General features: G+C 41.9%; 1 protein-coding gene across 1 annotated transcript in view; it reads left to right on the top strand.

Moving 5' to 3' along the window:
• The window catches only part of LOC149323705 (tyrosine-protein kinase transmembrane receptor ROR2), a 179,704-nt gene that overhangs the window by 141,541 nt on the left and 18,941 nt on the right, over nt 1-19,222 (top strand). The window contains exon 4 of the mRNA XM_089512142.1: nt 3,802-3,832. Coding sequence (XP_089368268.1) covers nt 3,802-3,832 — 31 coding nt within the window. The remainder of the gene's footprint in view (nt 1-3,801; nt 3,833-19,222) is intronic.

The raw sequence follows: 19,222 nt of genomic DNA, 5'->3' as shown, positions 1-19,222 counted from the left end.
CAGGCACGGTTAGGGCTTGGAGCATGGACGCTCAGCCCTCACCCCACCCACAGGCCGGCCTTTTGAGCCGGTCTGTACAGAACAATGGAAAGCTTGGTATAGAGTGACAAACATCTACTGGGCAGCAGCAGTAGTGGTGGGTGACACTGATGTAAGATCTCAAAGAGAACAGCAGTGACATCAGAGCTAACAGATGAAATGCTTCAAGTAGTTAAGAAAAGAAGAGAAACAAAAAAAAGGGGAGATAGGAACAAAACCAGAATCATGAATGCAACTGTTCAATGACTAGTGTGCAAAGATAAAGAGGACTACTATAATAAACAATGTTGAGAAATAGAAGAAAGCTTTTTAAAAGGAAGAATGACAGATGTCTTCCCCATGATCAGGAAACTCAAAGTGAAGTTCAAACCAAGAGCTGAGATGACCTATGATAAGAATAGAAACATACTAAAAGATCAAGAAGAAATAAAAAGGCATTTGATGCAAAACACAAAAGAGCTAGGTAAAAGAGATAAAAAATGAATGTCACATGGAATGGATAACCATATGAAGATGAACCCCAAATTTTAGAAAGTAAGGTGAAAGCTGCAATAAGACATTTGGAAGAATAAATCACCAGGAATGGATGATATTGCAATCTACACAGACAGAATAAACTCTAGTGTTAACTAAAATATGCCAACAAATATGGAAAACAAAATGGTGGCCAACAGAGTGCAAACGTTCAATGTACATCCCCAGCCACAAAAAAAGGAGACACGAAAGACTGCAGCAACTATAGGACCATAGCATTAGTTTCACATGGAAGCAAAATTATGCTCAAAATTCTGCAATATAGATTCCAGTCATGTAAGGAGAGAGAAATCCCAGAGGTGCAAGCAGGGTTCAGGAAAGGAAAAGACACTAGGAAGTATATCACTAACATACAATGATTAATGGAGAGTACCAAGGAATTCCAGAAAAAAAACCAGCATGTCCGTTATAGACTATAGACTACAGCAAAGCCTTTGATTGCATTGATCACAAAAAGCTATAGGAGGCCCTTAAATACATGGGAGTGCCATTCCATTTGATAGTCCTGATGAGAAATCTGTATTTTGGACAAGGGGCTACTGTTAGAACAGAATATGGAGAAAAAGAATGGCTCCCATTTGGCAAAGGGTTCAGGCAAGGCTGCATTTTATCACCCTACTTGTTCATCTTGTATGCAGAAAATATCATATGAAGAGCAGGGTTAGATGCAGAAGAAGGAGGGGTGAAAATAAGAGGAAGGAACTTCAACAATCAGAGGCCGGTTACAGACCGGCAGTTTAGTGCGTGACGAGCACGCACTAGGGTTACAAAAGGGCAGTGCTTCCGCACCGCCCTAACCCTAGTGCGTGCTCAGCACGCACTAAACGGCGGCGGCCCTTCCATACGGCCGCCGCCGTCAGGACGTCACGGCCGTGCCGCCTCTAGACGGGGCGGCGCGGACGTGACATCCTTGCTCCGCGCCAGGGCGCTTAGTGCGCCCTGAACACAGTGCGCCCTGAGCTCCTTCCTGGTTTAGTCCGCTGGGCGCAGCCTTCAGACAGCTGCGCCCAGCAGACTAAAAGAGAAAGGGGCCAAGCGGCCCCTTTCTCTTCTCCCCACCACCGCGGGGTGTCCTTGGGGCTTGAAGCCCCAGGGAGACCCCTTTTCAGGCTGCGGGGAAGCGGCGTTTTGCTGCTTCCCCGCAGCCTGAAAAGCGGCGGATCGGGGCCTCAGCGGCTGCTGTTCTGGCCACTGAGGCCCCGATACTCCGGGGAAAGGGGCAGGTCCAGACCGCCCCAAATGGGCGGTCTATAACCCGCCTAAGATATGCAGATGACACCATACTACTAGGGGAAAGAATAATAGACTTGGAACAATTACTAAGGAAGGTTAAAAAAAGAAAGTGCAAAGGCAAACATGCCACTGAACATAAAGAAAACAGAAATAATGATCATAGAGGAATTACATAAATTCAACTTAAACAATGAGGAAATTGAAACAATTACAATTTCCCTCACCTTGGATCAAACATTAATCAGAATGGAGACTGCAGTCAAGAAAGAAGAAAAAAACTAGGAATGGGAAGGGCAGGGATGAAAGAACTAGATAAGATCATAAAAAGTAAAGATATATAACTGAGCACTAAAGTTAGAATCATCCAATCCATTGTATTGCCAATCACCATGTATGGATGCGATAGCTGAACAGTGAAGAAAGTGGATCAATCTATTTGAGTTGTGGTGCTGGAGAAGAGTGCTGAGGATACTGTGGACAGCCAGAGAGAGAAACAAATGGGTCCTCTGGAAGCCAAGATGGTTAAATTGAGATTGTTATATTTTGGCCACATCATGAAAAGCCATGACTCATTAGAAAAGATAATGCTGGGAAAGGTAAATGGTAGTAGAAAGAGAGGAAGACTGCATGCCAGATGAATAGACTTAATCAGGGATGTCACAGGGCTGAATCTGCAAGGACCTAAGGAGAGCAATGGAGGATAGAGGATTTGGAGATGTCTCCCTCTACAGGGTTGCCATATGAGTTGGGATTGACTCAAGGGCAGTTAGCAACAACAGCCTACATCAGATACACATCTTGCAACAGGTTTTACCTAATAATGTGTGACTTCTCCTTCTCAAAGCTAGTTTTATTATACACCTTTTAATTTCTTTCTTTAGCTATGTGCTTCATCTGTTGTCTACTTCTTTCATTCAGTATTTTCTACAGAGTGCCAAAAAGAGGCGCCTCCTTGGCGCCTCTCTTTGCTCTGCAGGAGCACTGCAGCAAACAAATTGTGCGGCGCTGCTGCGTAGCAAAAAAGGAGTGCCCAGAAGTGGTTCATTTTTCTGGCACTGCTGCAAAGCGCCAGGGATGGCACGATGACATTGCAGCTGCGCTGCCCCGTTTGGAAGCAGCACAGCTGCGACTTCATCATTACGCGCCCTGTCTGGTGGGCATACTACAGCTGCGGCATGCCCATGACATGCTGGGGTTGCGGGGCGTGTGCATGCCCTGGCCTCAAGCAACCCTAGCACGTAATGGGCGCACCGCAAAGGGCCCGTCTGTACTGGGCCTAACATACTTAACAGAGTTTCACCAAGTCTGTATAGAATAAAATAATATTTCTAACAATACTAATTATGATTTTATCTATCCTCTATTCTCTACATCCAATAAATTGCCTGGAAAGCCATTAACTAAATATCACATTTAAAATTAAAGACTGTAATCACTGCTAATGTAGTTGCAATTTGCTTTGCTTTGCTTTTACACCCTTTTTTCCTTTGATTCATCCTTTACAGCCATTTTACATGGGTCATACAAAATTTCTGATTTTAGCCTCCAAACCTACTTTCATTTTATACATGAAGTCCACTTAAACACGAGTATAGATGGTAACTTAAAATTCTTGTTGTATTTGGTTTAATAGGGTTCAGCAAATGAGGGTTATGAATAAAGATGACATAATGAACTGAAGAGTGAGAAGTGCTTTCTCACACTTACCAAAAAAATATTCAGATATTTTTTCAGCAAATATGATACTGATTTGTGTTTCTGAAAATAATTATGGTGTAGATCCCTTTTGGTTTGAATCCAGTAGTTAGTACTCACTAAAGCAACTAATTGAATCAGTGCATAAATGTTGACTGACTTGGTTCAGTGGGTCTACTTTAGTTGAGACTAACAGTCAGTCGGATTTCATGTTTGAAACTGAGCAAGTCTTGATGTTTAAAATGGACCAACTTTCCCAGTAAATAAATCTGCTAATTATTTTGCTTTCTATATTTACAGGCCCAACACACAGTCCGAATCACAATTTTCAGTAAGTATTATTTCATGTTTATTTATTGGATGTGCAAAGATTTTGATGCAAAATGTTCAATAATCTGACCATTAAATATTGCCAAATTCATCTCATGTTTTCACTGAATTTTAGTAGATTTAAACCTTCAAAATGATTGAATATGTCTTCTTAAAGAAGGAGAACAGAAGAGGCACTGCATGTTTCTGTTGTTTCAATTTTGCCCAGTTTATTCTACTTCAACTTACAATATCAAATTATCTTCTGAAGATGTAGTTTTTAAATTATTATTATAATATATGTCAGAAGATCAGTTTTCATGGTCATTGTTTGGGACAATAATCAAATAGCATCTTGATCTTAATTTTCACAGATCTTTATTCTAGCTGAAGATGTTTCCAAGATATTCTGGACTTATTTTGCATACTTTTCTATCCAGATGGGAGCCAAGGTCTAAATTAAATCTATCCAACTGTTTTGGGAGCCACACAACCATAGTTGATGGGGCCACAGCCCAACATGGGTGAAGCCACCATCATTGCTATGGGATCCCAATGTATTTGCCCACCCACAGAAGTACAGTCAATGTTCTAGTCTGTTTCTTTCAGCCCCACACAAACACACTAGCCATAAAAGATTTTAAATATTACTAGAGGTCTATTAAAAAAGAAAATCTACTTTCAAGTCTGATTTACAAATCACACAACCTATTTATTTATTTATAATTATTTATATTCCAACTTTCTCCCGGCATAGGATTTAAGATAGCTAATTGTTTTGGTAAATATACCACAACAGGTTGTAATATGTATTTGCTTCAAAGGTAGTCATCTCAGACAAAGCTTAATTTCAGTGAAATCTTTTCCTCAACCCTCCCCAACTTTCATTTGCTATTGTTATGTGCCTTCAAGTCAGCTCTGATTTATAGTGACCCTATAATAGGGCTTTGTTGGGAAGATTTATTGATAGGAGGTTTTGTTATTGCCTTCCACTAAGGCAGAAAGACTGTGAGTTGCCCAAACTCACCCAGTGGATTCGCATAGCTATGCAGGGATTCAAACCCTGGTCTCCAACAGTATTAGTTTAATACGAAACCACAACACCATGCTTGGTACCTCTTCTTTCACAGACATACAAATGAGTTTTGTCTTCTCTGGTGGCGCAGTGGTTAAATGCCTGTACTGCAGCCATTTCACTCAAAACCACAAGGTTGCGAGTTCAAGACCAGCAAAAGGGCCCAAGCTCGACTCAGGCTTGCATCCTTCCGAGGTCGCTAAAATGAGTACCCAGACTGTTGGGGGCAAATTAGCTTACTTGCTAATTAGCTTACTTGCTGTTCACCGCTATGATCTTTGGAATAGCGGTATATAAATAAAACATATTATTATTATTCTACTCGTTGTTTTTATTGATACACCCTGTTGATGTCTTGGAAGATTGGCTTCTCAGAGCCGTGGAAGTGTCCACAGCTGTCTTCTATTCCCACCCACTATCCCTGATCAGCGCTTTCTGAGACTGGTTTATTAGAAGCCATGGTGGAGGGGAAGGCAGGAGAAAGGGAATATTTCTGTAGAAAATATCCTACAGGGAATATCTGGGGGAGGGAATATTTGGGAAGCTTTGTAGGCTGGAGGTCTCCACAGTTGTTTTATATCATGGAGACTTTCTGTTTGTAAATGAAAACATAATGTTGAACATGGATGTGAGTATGAAATCATTTCACAAGAGGGTCTGAAGGAGAACCACAGTATTTCATTTGGGAGTGGGCAACTGTGTATGGGCATGAGGCCAGTTTTTCCTCATGGACCATACACCCCCACCCCAGGAGGGTGCCAAAATACCTTTCATTGCTTCTATTTTCTCTCTTAAATGGTAGCCAGAAAAAATATTGTGAGAGGGGTTTTAGCATGTTTTTTGGGGGGCTTTACAGATGTGCAGGACGGGGCGGCAAGACACTGACCCTTTCTGCCCTCGATTGTGCCATGGCAACCTCATGCTATGGCACTGATCCAGCCTCCATAGAGCACAAAATGGAGGTGGAAAAACTGGCTCCTTTTTGTGCCCTTGAAGGGGTGCCACAGCTGCTGCCATGTGGCTTGATGACACCCCTTTGGTGCAGCACTGTTTGGGTGCTGCACCAAAGGGGTGTTATTGTGGCATGCACCATCTGAACAGGCGTGCACAAAGATAGTGCCTGGGCAGCGTGGTGAGGGCTTTGAGCCTGGGGAGCTCAGCCCTCACTCTGCCCACAGGCTGGAGCCTTTCGCTGGTCTGTAAAGGGCCTTTCTCGTTGTTTGAGTGCAATGTTTGTGTGAAAATCAAGCTGAATTTTTTTAAAAAGAATTTGGGATATAGAGGCTTTGGAGGCTGTGAATGTGGGTTATATAGGTATGTATGAGCCATGAGCCATACTTTTCCCACCCCAGTTTCAAGAGTCACTTGTTCAGATTTTTGAGCCTCTTCTTAAAAGTTTTCACTTGTTTGAGGATAGAAATATGTTGGGGGAAAGAATACCATAAATACTGTGAAGCATGGGGGTGGCAACATCATGCTTTAGGGCTGTTTCTCTTCAAAGGGACCAGGATGACTGGTCCCTTTGAATGAATTGGGCCATGTATTGTGAGATTTTGAGTGCACACCTCCTTCCATCAGCAAGGGCACTGAAGATGAAGCGTGGCTGGGTCTTTCAGCATGACAATGATCCCAAACACACCGCCCAGGCAATAAAGGAGTGGCTTCGTAAGAAGCATTTTAAGGTCCTGGAGTGGCCTAGCCAGTCTCCATATCCTAACCCCATAGAAAACCTTTGGAGGGAGTTGAAAGTCTGTGTTGCCCAGTGACAGCCCCAAAACATCACTGCTCTAGAGGAGATCTGCATGGAGGAATGGGCCAATATACCAGCAACAGTGTGTGCCAACCTTGTGAAGACTTACAGGAAACGTTTGACCTCTGTCATTGCCAACAAAGGATATATAACAAAGTATTGAGATGAACTTTTGATATTGACCAAATACTTGTTTTCCACCATAATTTGCAAATTCTTTCCAAATCAGTCTGGATTTGTTTTCTCATTTTGTCTCTCATAGTTGAGGTCTACCTATGATGTCAATTACAGGCTTCTCGCATCTTTTTAAGTGGGAGAACTTGCACAATTGGTGGCTGACTAAATACTTTTTTGCCCCACTGTAACTGCTTGAAGAGTATAATCTGTCACCCAATTAGGCTTTTCTTTCTTTTTGGCTGCAGATAGCATCTTTTTGCATTCTTCCCTCATAATGCCCCTGGCTTCAGTCTAGAATTCTTTTGGCACTAAAGCAGTTACACTTAATACTGCAAATCTACGTTTTACATTATCTTTAAATTTTACAATGAATCAGGTTGTATTTTGACACAATAATTGATTTAGTGTTCTTCTTTAGCTTTACTCTAATTTTTGATATTAGCAGTTCATGGTCTGTACCACAATCTTTTCCTGGTCTTGTTCTTACAGAGAAGATGGAGCTTCTACATCATCTGCTTCCGGTTATGTGGTCTATTTAACTGTATTGGTCATAGTTGACATGCATGTATACAGTTGCCTCTTTGGTTGCCTGAAGAAAGTGTTCACAGCAAACAAACTTTTAGCTTTAAACCAACCACTGTTTCACTTCTTACACATCATTCCTGCTTCATTTTTTGACCCTAGCCAAATTCTCCAACAATGCTTGATTATATTCTGTTTTCTACTTTTGTGTCCCAATTGCTTGTTATTACCAACATGCCTTGTTTTGCTGTGTGATCAATTTTCTCCTGGACTCCAGTTCGGAAGCTTTAAATTTCTTCCCCTTCTGCCTCTTTAGCATTGCCCCTGTGGATTATCATTATATTGATGGGTTTTCTTTGAAATCTTATTATTTGGCCAGACTTTGCATTGCATCATGTGACTGTTTTTACTACATCTTGTAATAATAATAATAATAAAATTTATTTGTATCCTGCCCCTCTGAGAACAATCGGGGCGGCTAACAAAGTTAAAATACAGAACATGTAAAATCCCTAATACCCTCCCCTGCTTAAAAAAGTATTAAATCCACTACAGTATTTAAAAAGGCACAAAACAAAAAATACACAAACATACAAGTTAAAAACTGACCAAAAAGTCAGCAACATCACGCCCGCAATCAGTGGGAGCAGCAGTATCTTTCCCAGACATTCTTCTAAGGCCAGGTTCTCTATTCTGGGAAGGCCTGCCGGAAGAGATCCATCTTAACAGCCTTTTTAAAGCTGTCTAAGGATGTAAGTAGACGGATCTCATCCGGCAGGCCGTTCCACAGTCTGGGGGCGACGATGGAAAATGCCCTCTGGGAGGTAGTCGAAAGCCTAGATTTTTGTAGCTAAAGTAGGCCTCTCCCAGAGGAGCGGAGAGCGCGGGGAGGATTGTAGGGGAGAAGGCGGTCCCGAAGACAGTTTGGACCCAAGCCATTTAGGGCTTTAAAGGTGATAACCAACACCTTGTACTGGGTCCGGAAGCTAATGGGCAGCCAGTGGAGGGACTTTAAAACCGGCGTAATATGGTCCCTCCTGGATGTTCCAGAAATTACTCTGGCTGCCATATTCTGTACTAGTTGCAGTTTCCGGACCAAGCACGAGGGTAGCCCCATGTAGAGCGCATTACAGAAGTCTAGACGTGAGGTTACCAGCGCGTGCACAACAGTCTCAAGATCCCTTACTTCCAGAAAAGGGCGCAGGTCTAGGAGCACCAACAGGGTCACACTGCCCCTGTCGATGCTCAGACGCAGATGGTCACTCAAGGCAACCATGGCAGTCTCAACCCCAAAGCCTGTCCTGTAGCCACCTGGAATCCCATTTTGGGAGAAAGATGGGATAAATAGAACACCTCTCCTCACTACTTACGTCACCCCACTTCTTAGATTTTCATTTCCTGAGTAAAAGGCTGTGGGATTACTAGTATCAAAATGTTTCATTCCTGTCCACAGCCTGATACTGCAATGTTTATACATTCCATTTCTTGTTTTATCATGTTTAGCTTCCTGTGATTCATGTTTCTCATATTCCATGTTCCTATAATATTAGGCTTGCCATATCCCGCCTGGGGTGGGACTTTCCCGGTTTGGGGCGGGTCCGCACGGTTCCGCCCCGCTTTGGCCCCACCCCTGGGACGCCCCCCCAGGGAGGCCCTGGAAGCGGCTCTGCGGTCGGAGCTCCGGCCGTGGGGTCCTCCAAGGCCTCCGCGAGGCAGGGGAGGAGGAGGAGGCCGCCTGCCATCGCGGTGATCGCCGCGATGAGGAGCGGCCCCCGCCTCCTTCCCGGCTTGGGAGCAGGCCAAGGCTTCCTCCCAAGCTGGGGAGGAGGAGGAGGCCGCTTCCCACCGCGGCAATCGCCACCTCCTTCCCGGCCTGGGAGCAGGCCAAGGCTTCCTCCCAATCCAGGGAGGACGAGGAGGAGGCCGCTTCCCACCGCAGCGATTGCTGCGATGAGGAGCGGCCCTCGCGCTCCTTCCCGGCCTGGGAGCAGGCCAAGGCTTCCTCCCAAGCTGGGGAGGAGGAGGAGGCCGCTTCCCACCGCGGCAATTGCCGTGATGAGGAGCAGCCCCCGCCACCTTCCCAGCCTGGGAGCAGGCCAAGGCTTCCTCCCAAGCTGGGGAGGAGGAGGAGGACAAGGTTTAAAAATGTAGGATCTTTTTTTTTAATTTCCTGGCTAGGGATTTTTTTTTTTTTTAAAAAAGGTCCTACATTTTTAAACCTTGTCCTACATTTGTCCCGGTTTGGAGGTCCTCAGCTATGGCAACCCTATATAATATGTGTTGTGTAGCTTTGGACTTTCTTTTTACCTCTGAGCACATCAGCAGCTGAACTTCCTTGCAATTGTAGTCCAGTTGTGTCATTAGCCACAGTGCTACCCATACTTGTTCTCTGCTCTTCCCTAGTAGCTCATTGACTGCCTTCTGACCTGGGAGTCTCATCTTCTGGCACTAGCTTTTCTTTCATTTTGGATTGTTTCATCATAGGGCTCTCAAAGTGAAAGGCTTCCTGAGGGATTTACCTTTGCCTTCCTCTCTGCAGTACTGGCCAAACAGCTAGACTACAGTATTTCCTTTTGGTGTTGATTTTCTCCATTTTGTTTTATCTTTGCAAGGACCTTAGGGCTACGGATGGTTAGAAATCTGTCCCGCAGCATTTTTTTTTTCTACAGAGTTTTTCTGAGCTAACAAGACTTAGTAGAAAATAAAAAGAGCAATTTTTTGGTCTGCTGTAGCCATAAAAAGAAGAATAACGATTCCTGAAAGAAAGAAAAAACATGAGTTGTTTATATTCCACAAATTATACAAGCATCTGTCATCCTTAGTTCTAAGTAGAAGCAGCTTTTAAAGATTTTATGGCATAATTTTATGTTCCCAATGCAGATTAGACTGATATGTGCTTTCCAATTGAAGACAATATACCTATTATGTTTATATGCCCCCTGGCTCACTCATCTGACACTGTGTACCTCATAGATGTGTTAGGTGGTTAACATGCATCGTGTTCTGCCTGTCTTTCTTCTGACATCTAGCTTATTTGATACAAAGAAAGGCTTCTTTGTTCGTCGGGTATTTTGGAAAGTTTTATCAGGGTACTGTTGATACATTACATCTCACATTTCAGTAACCCATGAGTCTAATGGCAAAAAGGAAGTTACATCTCATAAATATACAAATATTGCTTTATAACTATAAATTTGCATTCTAGTTAACGAGTGAAAAAAACTTTTTAATCTCATTAAGAAAATCATCATAAGCATTTCTTACTTAGGTTGCATCTGCAGTGTAAAAATAATGCAATTTGATACCACTTTAACTGTCATGGCTTCATCCTGTTGAATCCTGGGATTCCTGGCGCCAGGTTAAAACATTTTTGAGCTGCCAGGCCTTTCCAAACTGTTGAGGTTGGGCTCTTAATGCTGTGTTGTGCTGGCTTTGAAGTTTTGTAGGGGTCTGCATATAATTTTTGATTTATTGTTTTAATGGATTTTAATATTGTTAATTTTTTTAATATATGATTGCTTAATTGTATGTTTTATACTTTCATTTAACTTTTGCAGTGTTTTTAATCTGTGTTATTTTATAATGTCGTTAGCCACCTTGAGTCCCATTATTGGGAGAAAGGCAAGATATAAAACAATAAAATAATAAGAAGAAGAAGACACCAACATCGTCAACAACAATAATAGTTTGTTCTGACACAAGCACTCTGACAAAGAAAGCTAAATATCTCACAAAAGTACAAATCCCAGAATTCCATAGCATTCAGCCATTGTAGTTGAAGCAGCGTCAAACTGTATTATTTCTGCAGTGCAGATGTAGTCTCAGTCCCTAATTCATAAAACAAGCATCACCTTTGCCAAAGCTATTTATCACTGCTTGTGATTAGGCAGTTCTGCTGTTCATATGTGTTGTAGGTATAATATATTTATGAATAAGCAAAATAAGTATGAACTGCAAATAAATAAATCGGTATTCCTTAAAATCAACACCTCCTCTTTCTAAGGCATTAAAACTTACTCATTTTTTATGTGTAAAATATATCATATTTTAATTATTACCGCTATAAAGACAATATAAAACTGCAATTTTTCCTTGCATTTTTGTTGATTAGTATTCATTTGATGGTACTGTGACCCCTTGTTCAGGGCAGTTGGTAACACTAAAAAGATTCTGGTCTAAATCCAGTTGTTAGTTCCAGCTAGAGTAAACCCATTGAATCAGTGGAAATTTGGTGAGCCAACAGTTATATAATTTCTATCAGTTCTATTAGTCTAATATAGTTTGGACTTCCAAATGGCATTAAGACTACATTTGATAGGAAAGAGATTCCACAACTCAAATCGGAAACATTGGTGCAGTTCAAGATGTTGGAACCAAACCATGTTTTTCCATCAAGACTATGCACTGGGCTTGTATACTTGTTCTTTCCCCGCTTCCCCACTCATAGTCCAGATTGGGCAAACAATGGGTTAACACAAGTCACAGTTTGCTAACAAACAAGATTTAGAAACATGTGTCAAATCCTGAAGAATTTGGCATGGTGAAAAGTTAGCATTCCATGTTTTAATGGAACCCAGCCATAAATACCAGCTTGAAGAAAGCTAAAACATGCTAGCTGAAAAAATACCTGGTTAGAATGCTCCTTTCTGCCCGCTAAGATAGGGACAGTCTTCCATGATGTCGCAGTGGCTAGTCTCAATGATGTTTCATGGAAAGGCCTATGGTGATGTCATTGAGCATGATACATAATTATGTGAAACCTGTAATTTAAATATAAAACAAAAAGTCTTGCAAATTAAGGGGGAAAGTTCCCTGGCCAGAACATTTTTCAAGCTCTACTTTGAATGAGAACAACAAAACTTTCCCATCTTTGCTTTTAACACTCTCCTAAGAAGCTTTAATAACACATGGAAGTTGTGATCCACCTGAAGAAAATTTTCCAAGCAAAAATAGTGGCACAGTTTAAAATGCCAAGAATTTAAAACATTTCATTTGTGTGTTTAAGGGGGGGCATAGGAGAAAAGGTTTTAGAAACAGAGTAGAAGAAAGAATAAGAAAATTATTATGATGGTTGTTGTTATAATTGGAAAAAGTGGAGATAGAAGGAGAAAGAGAAAAAGATGGAATGATGGAGAAAGAGAGAGAAGGAAAATATAGCTAGGAGGGGCCAGGCTGACTTTGGTGAGTCTACAGCAGCCCCACTGAAATGCCCTGCAGCCGTGTACAACAGCAATACAGTGCTTTAAAAAACATTTTAAGAGCAGTGTTCTTACTCTGAGATTCATCCCCTTTTCCTGTGGCCTAGAGAAGAAGGCATGATATCAGAGAACCCCACTACATACTAGGTTTCCAGAGACTAGGATTTTTAACATGGAAAAGCATTAATATGAGTAGTCCTACTTGCATTCTGAAGTGGTTTGAAGACAACTCTGAAGTTACATTAAGTGAATGCTGTGAACAGATTTTAAATCTGTAGTATAATACACTGGTAGTTCTGAATTGGATGTCTCCCATTTTGGGGTATAATGTGTGATGTGAAGTTGCTCCAAGAGACTACTTTGTTGGTCTTGTCAGTTAACTACTAAGGCCGTTTGCACAAGTGGAATAAATCTGTGGATTTTACAGCTGAAATTCTGTTAGGCTTCCCTAAACATAATTAGACAAACTATTACGCTTTCTCCCAGAATGCATAAACATGTTTTATAAAGCAGCCAATCATTCTGCAAGCTCATGGAGAACCCTCTAAAGTGGGCCCTTGGTATCCACTGGGCTTTGGTTCCAGGACTCCCTGTGGATATCAAAATCTGTGGGTGTTCAAGTCCCATTATATACAGTGGCCTAGTAAAATGGCAAAACCAAGTTTGCTATTTGAAATTTATATACAATCGCCTCTCCTTTTTCATGGGAGATCTTTTCCAGATTTCCTCGCAAAAATTGAGTTTCGCCTATATTCAAGCCCCATTGGCTTGAATATAGATGTGGGTGTGCACCGCAGGCACATGACCCATTCATTCTCCCTCCATTCGTCCCTTGCACATAAGCAAGGGATGAAAGTCCAAAGCCTCGGGTATGGAGGGCGGATTCTATTTGTTTAATATTTTCAAGCCGTGGATGCTTGAATCCATGGATGAAAAATCTGTGGATAAGGAGGACTGACTGTGTTTTGTTTCTTAGGGTCCACATAGACAAGTCAAAATAAAGCTGCCTCGGGTAACTTTGGAGATATGCTGTTTAAATGATGCATGCATCCTAGGAGGCTGGAAGCTGCGCCAAAGCCACACTGCAGTCCTAAGCTTTGGCACAGCTTCTGGCCTCTTAAGATGCGTTTGTCATTTAAACAGCATACCTCCAAAGTGACCTGAAGCAGCTTTATTTTGGCCTGTCTGTTTGGGCCCTTAGTTGATAAGTGGAGAGGTAATTGAGTGTTTTGCAAAGTATGATCTTATGAAATGTATATACCATGTAACTACGGTATATATTTATAGCATGGTAAAACTGTATAGCATCCAGGCCTCTAAATCCAATGGCTCCCATTTTGATACCTTGTTATCAATACTCACAAGAGACATTCTTCAGGCAAAAAGACACCAGCATTATCCTTCATGATAACTGTATTTCTCAGTAATTGCATTCAACTCTTCCTTAAAATGTAAGATTATTAAATGAACACCACAGAACTCTAGTTTTCAAGAGCAAACTCCTAAGCTTTGTGAAGGGATAGACATAAATATAAATAACAGCAGGAATATTTCATCATCATTGTGATAAAAGCAATCCCAACTCTGTCCAGTTAATTAGGCAATATTTAAATTGGCCTTTATATGTCAGTATATGCAAGTGCCAACATTGTCTCACTGCTTCAAACTATATTTAGCTTTCTAATTTTCTTTATCTGATAAGGGTACAAAGCCCATTCTAAGTTGAATCTTAGTCAAGTTTTAAAGTAGTGTTGCCATCATGCTGATTTAGAAAGTAGTTTGCACAGTAAAGATAAGAGGAATTCCTTCTTCCATTTCACCTCTGATCTGCAACTGAGTCATTTTCATCAGACTTCTGAAAAGTATATGGAAGTTTTACATGACACCAGAAACCTTTTATGAAGTGAAAGCAAGGCAGTTGTTGTTCTGTATGTTTGCCTTTTTGTTGTCTGGATTATTCTTCATGACTGGTAGTTTATTTATTTTAAAATTTATTCAGTGCCAGCCAAGGGAAGGGGGGAATATCTCTTAACAGATAGACACAGTGAAGGATTTTTTTAATAAGTGTGTGGGGGTGGGAATACAGTGGTCTAAATCCCATTGCTGGTACCAACAAGAGTAGACCTGTTGCTGAATTTACCCATTCAGAGTAGGCCCATTCAAAACTCTTATATAAACTCCATTGATTTAATAAGTGTACTCTCATTGGGACCAGCAATTGGGTTTAGACCAGTAATTCCATGTCAGAGAAGAACATTTTATTGTATTTAGATATGCTTTATTAAATTTCGTACAATTTTCTATGTATGTATATATACATCCATTTTGTCCCTTGGTCATTTTCAAACCAACTTGGCTGACTTAAAGCATAAAATTATCACAATGCTTGTTTTTCACATTATTTGTAATCTGATCCTATGTGTCATTCCATAACTACTATACCAAGGAGCACAGCTGTGAAACCTGTCTTGGACGTTTTCAGCAAAGACAAACATCACACCAGTTTTTTTTTTATTTATTTTAAGGGACTATGTCAATTAAGAAATCCAAGTGAAATTCTGTCTTCTCCTCTCCCTCTCCTGCTCCATTTCTTTGGACCTCCATTTTCTAGTAAGATTTCGGACAAGACAAATATGAGGCTGTATTTTAAGAACAAGAGACGTCTGACTGTAGGAAATTGCTGATTCAGCTAGTAAGGAAAATGCAGTGATGACTTGCTCAAAACACATTTACAAACTGTCTTGAGACTCATTTACAATCATATTATTAAACTATAAGGAAGCAGCTGACTCATATAGCTTATCTTACCATGAACTCTGTACACCTCTTAGATGGGGGGAAAAGCCTACCATTTTTCACCACATAAAGTCTAAATGTATGAACCCCTCAGCTGACATCATTTTCTCCCTGCTTTATTCCATATCCCTTCAAAATCATCACCTTTATTCCCAGTTTGCTGTTCCCTTTCCCACAATCAGAATACAGCAGAATCCGTTTCGCTATTGCCATTTTTAGGGAAGGTGATCGAGAAAGCGGTTGCACTCCAGCTTCAATCGATCTTGGATGATACGGATTATCTAGACCCATTTCAAACTGGGTTCTGGGCGGGCTATGGAGTTGAGACTGCCATGGTCGCCCTGGTCGATGATCTCCGTCTGGGCATAGACAGGGGTAGCATGTCCCTGTTGGTGCTCTTGGACATCTCAGCGGCTTTCGATACCATTGACCATGGTATCCTTCTGGAGCGCCTGAGAGAGTTAGGAATCGGGGGCACTGCGCTCCAGTGGTTCCGATCCTACCTCTCAGGAAGGTTCCAGATGGTGCAGCTGGGAGACGTGTGCTCTGATAAGAGGGCACTTACATCTGGTGTCCCTCAAGGAGCCATTCTGTCTCCCATGCTATTTAACATTTACATGAAACCGCTGGGAGAGATCATCCGGAGGCACGGGACGCGGTATTATCAGTACGCTGATGACACCCAATTAGTCTTCTCTGTGCCTCCGACTGATGCAGTGACCAGGGATGGCATCTCTCCTCTAGACACCTGTCTGGAGTCAGTAATGGGCTGGATGAGGGAAAACAGACTCAGGCTGAATCCAGAGAAAACGGAAGTACTTGTGATAGGTTCCCCAGGTCCAGGTTTGGAGGTTTGTCCACCTGTCCTTGACGGGGTCACGCTTCCCCTGAAGGACTCTGTTCTCAGTCTGGGGGTGCTCTTGGACTCGTCGCTCCACCTCACATCTCAGGTGGATGCGACGGTCAGGAGTACCTGTTATCAGCTTCGGTTGATACGCCAGCTGCGACCCTACCTGGGCCGGGGGGACCTTGAAACTGTAGTACATGCTCTGGTAACCTCTCGTTTGGATTTCTGCAATGCGCTCTACATGGGGCAACCCTTGTATCATACCCGGAAGCTTCAGTTGGTTCAGAACATGGCAGCAAGGCTGGTCACTGGATCTTCCAGGGCTAGCCACATAACACCGGTACTTGAAGATCTTCATTGGCTGCCTATTCGCTTCCGGGCGCAATACAAGGTGTTGGTCATTACCTATAAAGCCCTAAATGGCTTGGGCCCAGGGTACTTAGAGGACCGCCTCTCTCCATATAATCCGCCCCGCACTCTCAGATCTGGGGATAAACATCTTTTAAAAGTTCCAGATGCGAGACGAGCTGTCACCATGCAAAGGGCCTTCTCAATAGCGGCCCCTAAGCTCTGGAACTTGATCCCCGATGAGCTCCGCTCGACCCCCTCCCTAGCCCAATTTAAAAAAGGGCTGAAAACGTATTTGTTCAAACAGGCTTACCCCCAATAGCCCTATTATGTTCCCCTCCCCCATTGCTAGCCTGGATGCTTGGAAACGCTATTGTGTATTGTTGTCTTTATGCTGATATTGTAACTGTTTTTATTGTATTTTATCTGTTATTGGGATGGTATATCCCATTATTGTACGCCGCCTTGATCCCTGGAAAGGCGGGATAGAAATAAAACTATTATTATTATTATTATTTTCAAATGAGAAGGCCCCATGCTAAGGATACTTCTCTCTTGCCAGTGGCATGGTGGACCCTGTGCCCTCAGGGTTGACGCACTGAGACATTTCAGTTCATAGACATGAATGACACCTGGTCACTTCTGTTCCTTCCTTCTGACCATAGGGGTGGAGTGGAGATTTCCCTCACAACATCTTTTTATCAGCTCTCATAGTATTTTGTGGTGCCTCTTGAATTAAAGTTGAGACCAGGTTAATTAGCTCTACTAGAGACCTACTTCTAGTGGAAATATGGATAACTAGAAGTGGTTTGTTGATACAGATCTCAGCAGTTGCTCCTAGACTCTGGAACGACTTCCCGGACAAGATCCATCAGATTACCACATTGGAAACCTTTAAGAAGGCTATTAAGGTGGATCTCTTCTGGCAGGCTTTTCCAAACTAGAACACCTCCATTTACCTGCCTTTCCCCCGTCCACTTTTTCTCCCCTTTTCTCCATCCTCATTACCATCCTATCTGGACCCCGCTATAAACTTCCTACAAATCTCCTACTTATTTTAGCTGTTATTTTATACTATTGTTTTAATGTCCTTCTGGTTTAATCTCCTTTTACTATTACTATGTTTTTATACTGGGGGGGGGGGGGAGGCTAGGTGCTAATAGGAGTGTGCAGCCTTATATTAGCAGTAAATTTGCAACATCTTTTACAGGGCCCGACTCATTGTTAATCTCAAATAGATGAGCCCCAGTTAATAGATACAGACAGTGTGGTGTATTGGAGAGCAGGGTTTGAATCTGCTCTGCCATGGAAACACATTTAATGACCTTGGGAAAGTCATAATATCTCAGACTTAAGGGAAGGGAGTTGCAAACCACCCCAAATAAATCTTTCCAGTCCCATCCCCCCGCCCAGTAACAGGATCACCATAATTCAGATTTGACTCAAGAATGTAAGAGCAACAAAGTTATTAAGTGGGTTTTACATAAGCATTGCCTCATCATTCAACAATTGATTCAATGATTGTACAGTGGTACCCCGGGATACGAATTGACCGCGTTACGAAATTTCCGGGGTACGAAAAAGTTAGATTTAAAAAAACTGTTCCGGGTAACGAAAGATTTTTCGGGTTACGAAAATCATTTCGGCGCGTTTCGGCGCGAAATTCAAATCGGAAGCGCCTTTTCGGGTTGCGAAATGTATCGGGTTACGAACGGCGCCGCGGAACGAATTAAATTCGTAACCCGAGGTAGCACTGTACTCTGTTTGATAGGATTCAGGCCAGTTCCATCCCATAGGCCTCTGAATGAATCCTCAGTCAGCTTTGAAAAGACACAAGGCTCTCTCAGGCTCTTTTTGAACTTAAGTGACCAGGACATCAGCACTGACAAGGCAAAAAATAGGGTCCACTTCCAATTTGACAGGTGCCCTGCATGAACTTGGCAGCACAAGCTAGTTCCCAAAAGGGATACAGCTTTACTGAACTCAGTTAAAGGTTTATCCATAGTATTAGAACTATGAAACTTCTAAAATCAGTATAACTTTCTGTAGCAACTGGATTAAGTTATCTGCATTAAATTGATTTTTAAAAGTAGGAGGGAGTTCAACCCAGACAAGAACTCAACATAAGAATGAAAGCCCACAACAGAAAGTAACTTTGGTGTTAAGTTGAATTTCAAGAAAGTGAAGGGAGGGTGAAAGGAAGTTAAACATTGGCTTCATTCTGCTTATCTAAAACATAGTTCAGATTTATGCCATATTTTTAGTAAATCTTGGCATGGACTGTTTTGATGTTCACTACAGGAAATGAAGAATTGGAGAAGGATATGGAAGAAGAACAACTGCTTGCCTAATTGCATAGCATGTTATTTGAAGCCAGCAATGTATTATGAGGTGTAACATGACACATAGTAGTGTTTTGGTTGAACAGTTTTGTAATAGAATAACCTGTCACATCCCATTATCTTTAGCATAGGATTTCTAGGATAATTCTTGTTTTCACTTTCGAGAGCCTCCTTCCATCACCAGAACTAAAATCTTCATTGCAGTCTTTCCTATTTCCAAAACAATGCATCAGTTGAAACCAAGGGATGAGAACTGTGTCTGGAGGAATTAGAAATATCAAATTTACTGTCAATTTGTCATAATTTAACTTCTTCTTTTTTAAAAAAATAATTCTTTTAATTCATCAGGGCTAAGTA

This window comes from Sceloporus occidentalis, unplaced genomic scaffold (assembly GCF_023333645.1).
Source record: "Sceloporus occidentalis isolate IW3139 unplaced genomic scaffold, rSceOcc1.0.p SCAF_1, whole genome shotgun sequence".
NCBI classification, from domain to species: domain Eukaryota; kingdom Metazoa; phylum Chordata; class Lepidosauria; order Squamata; family Phrynosomatidae; genus Sceloporus; species Sceloporus occidentalis.
This window is presented reverse-complemented; position numbering and strand designations above follow the sequence as displayed.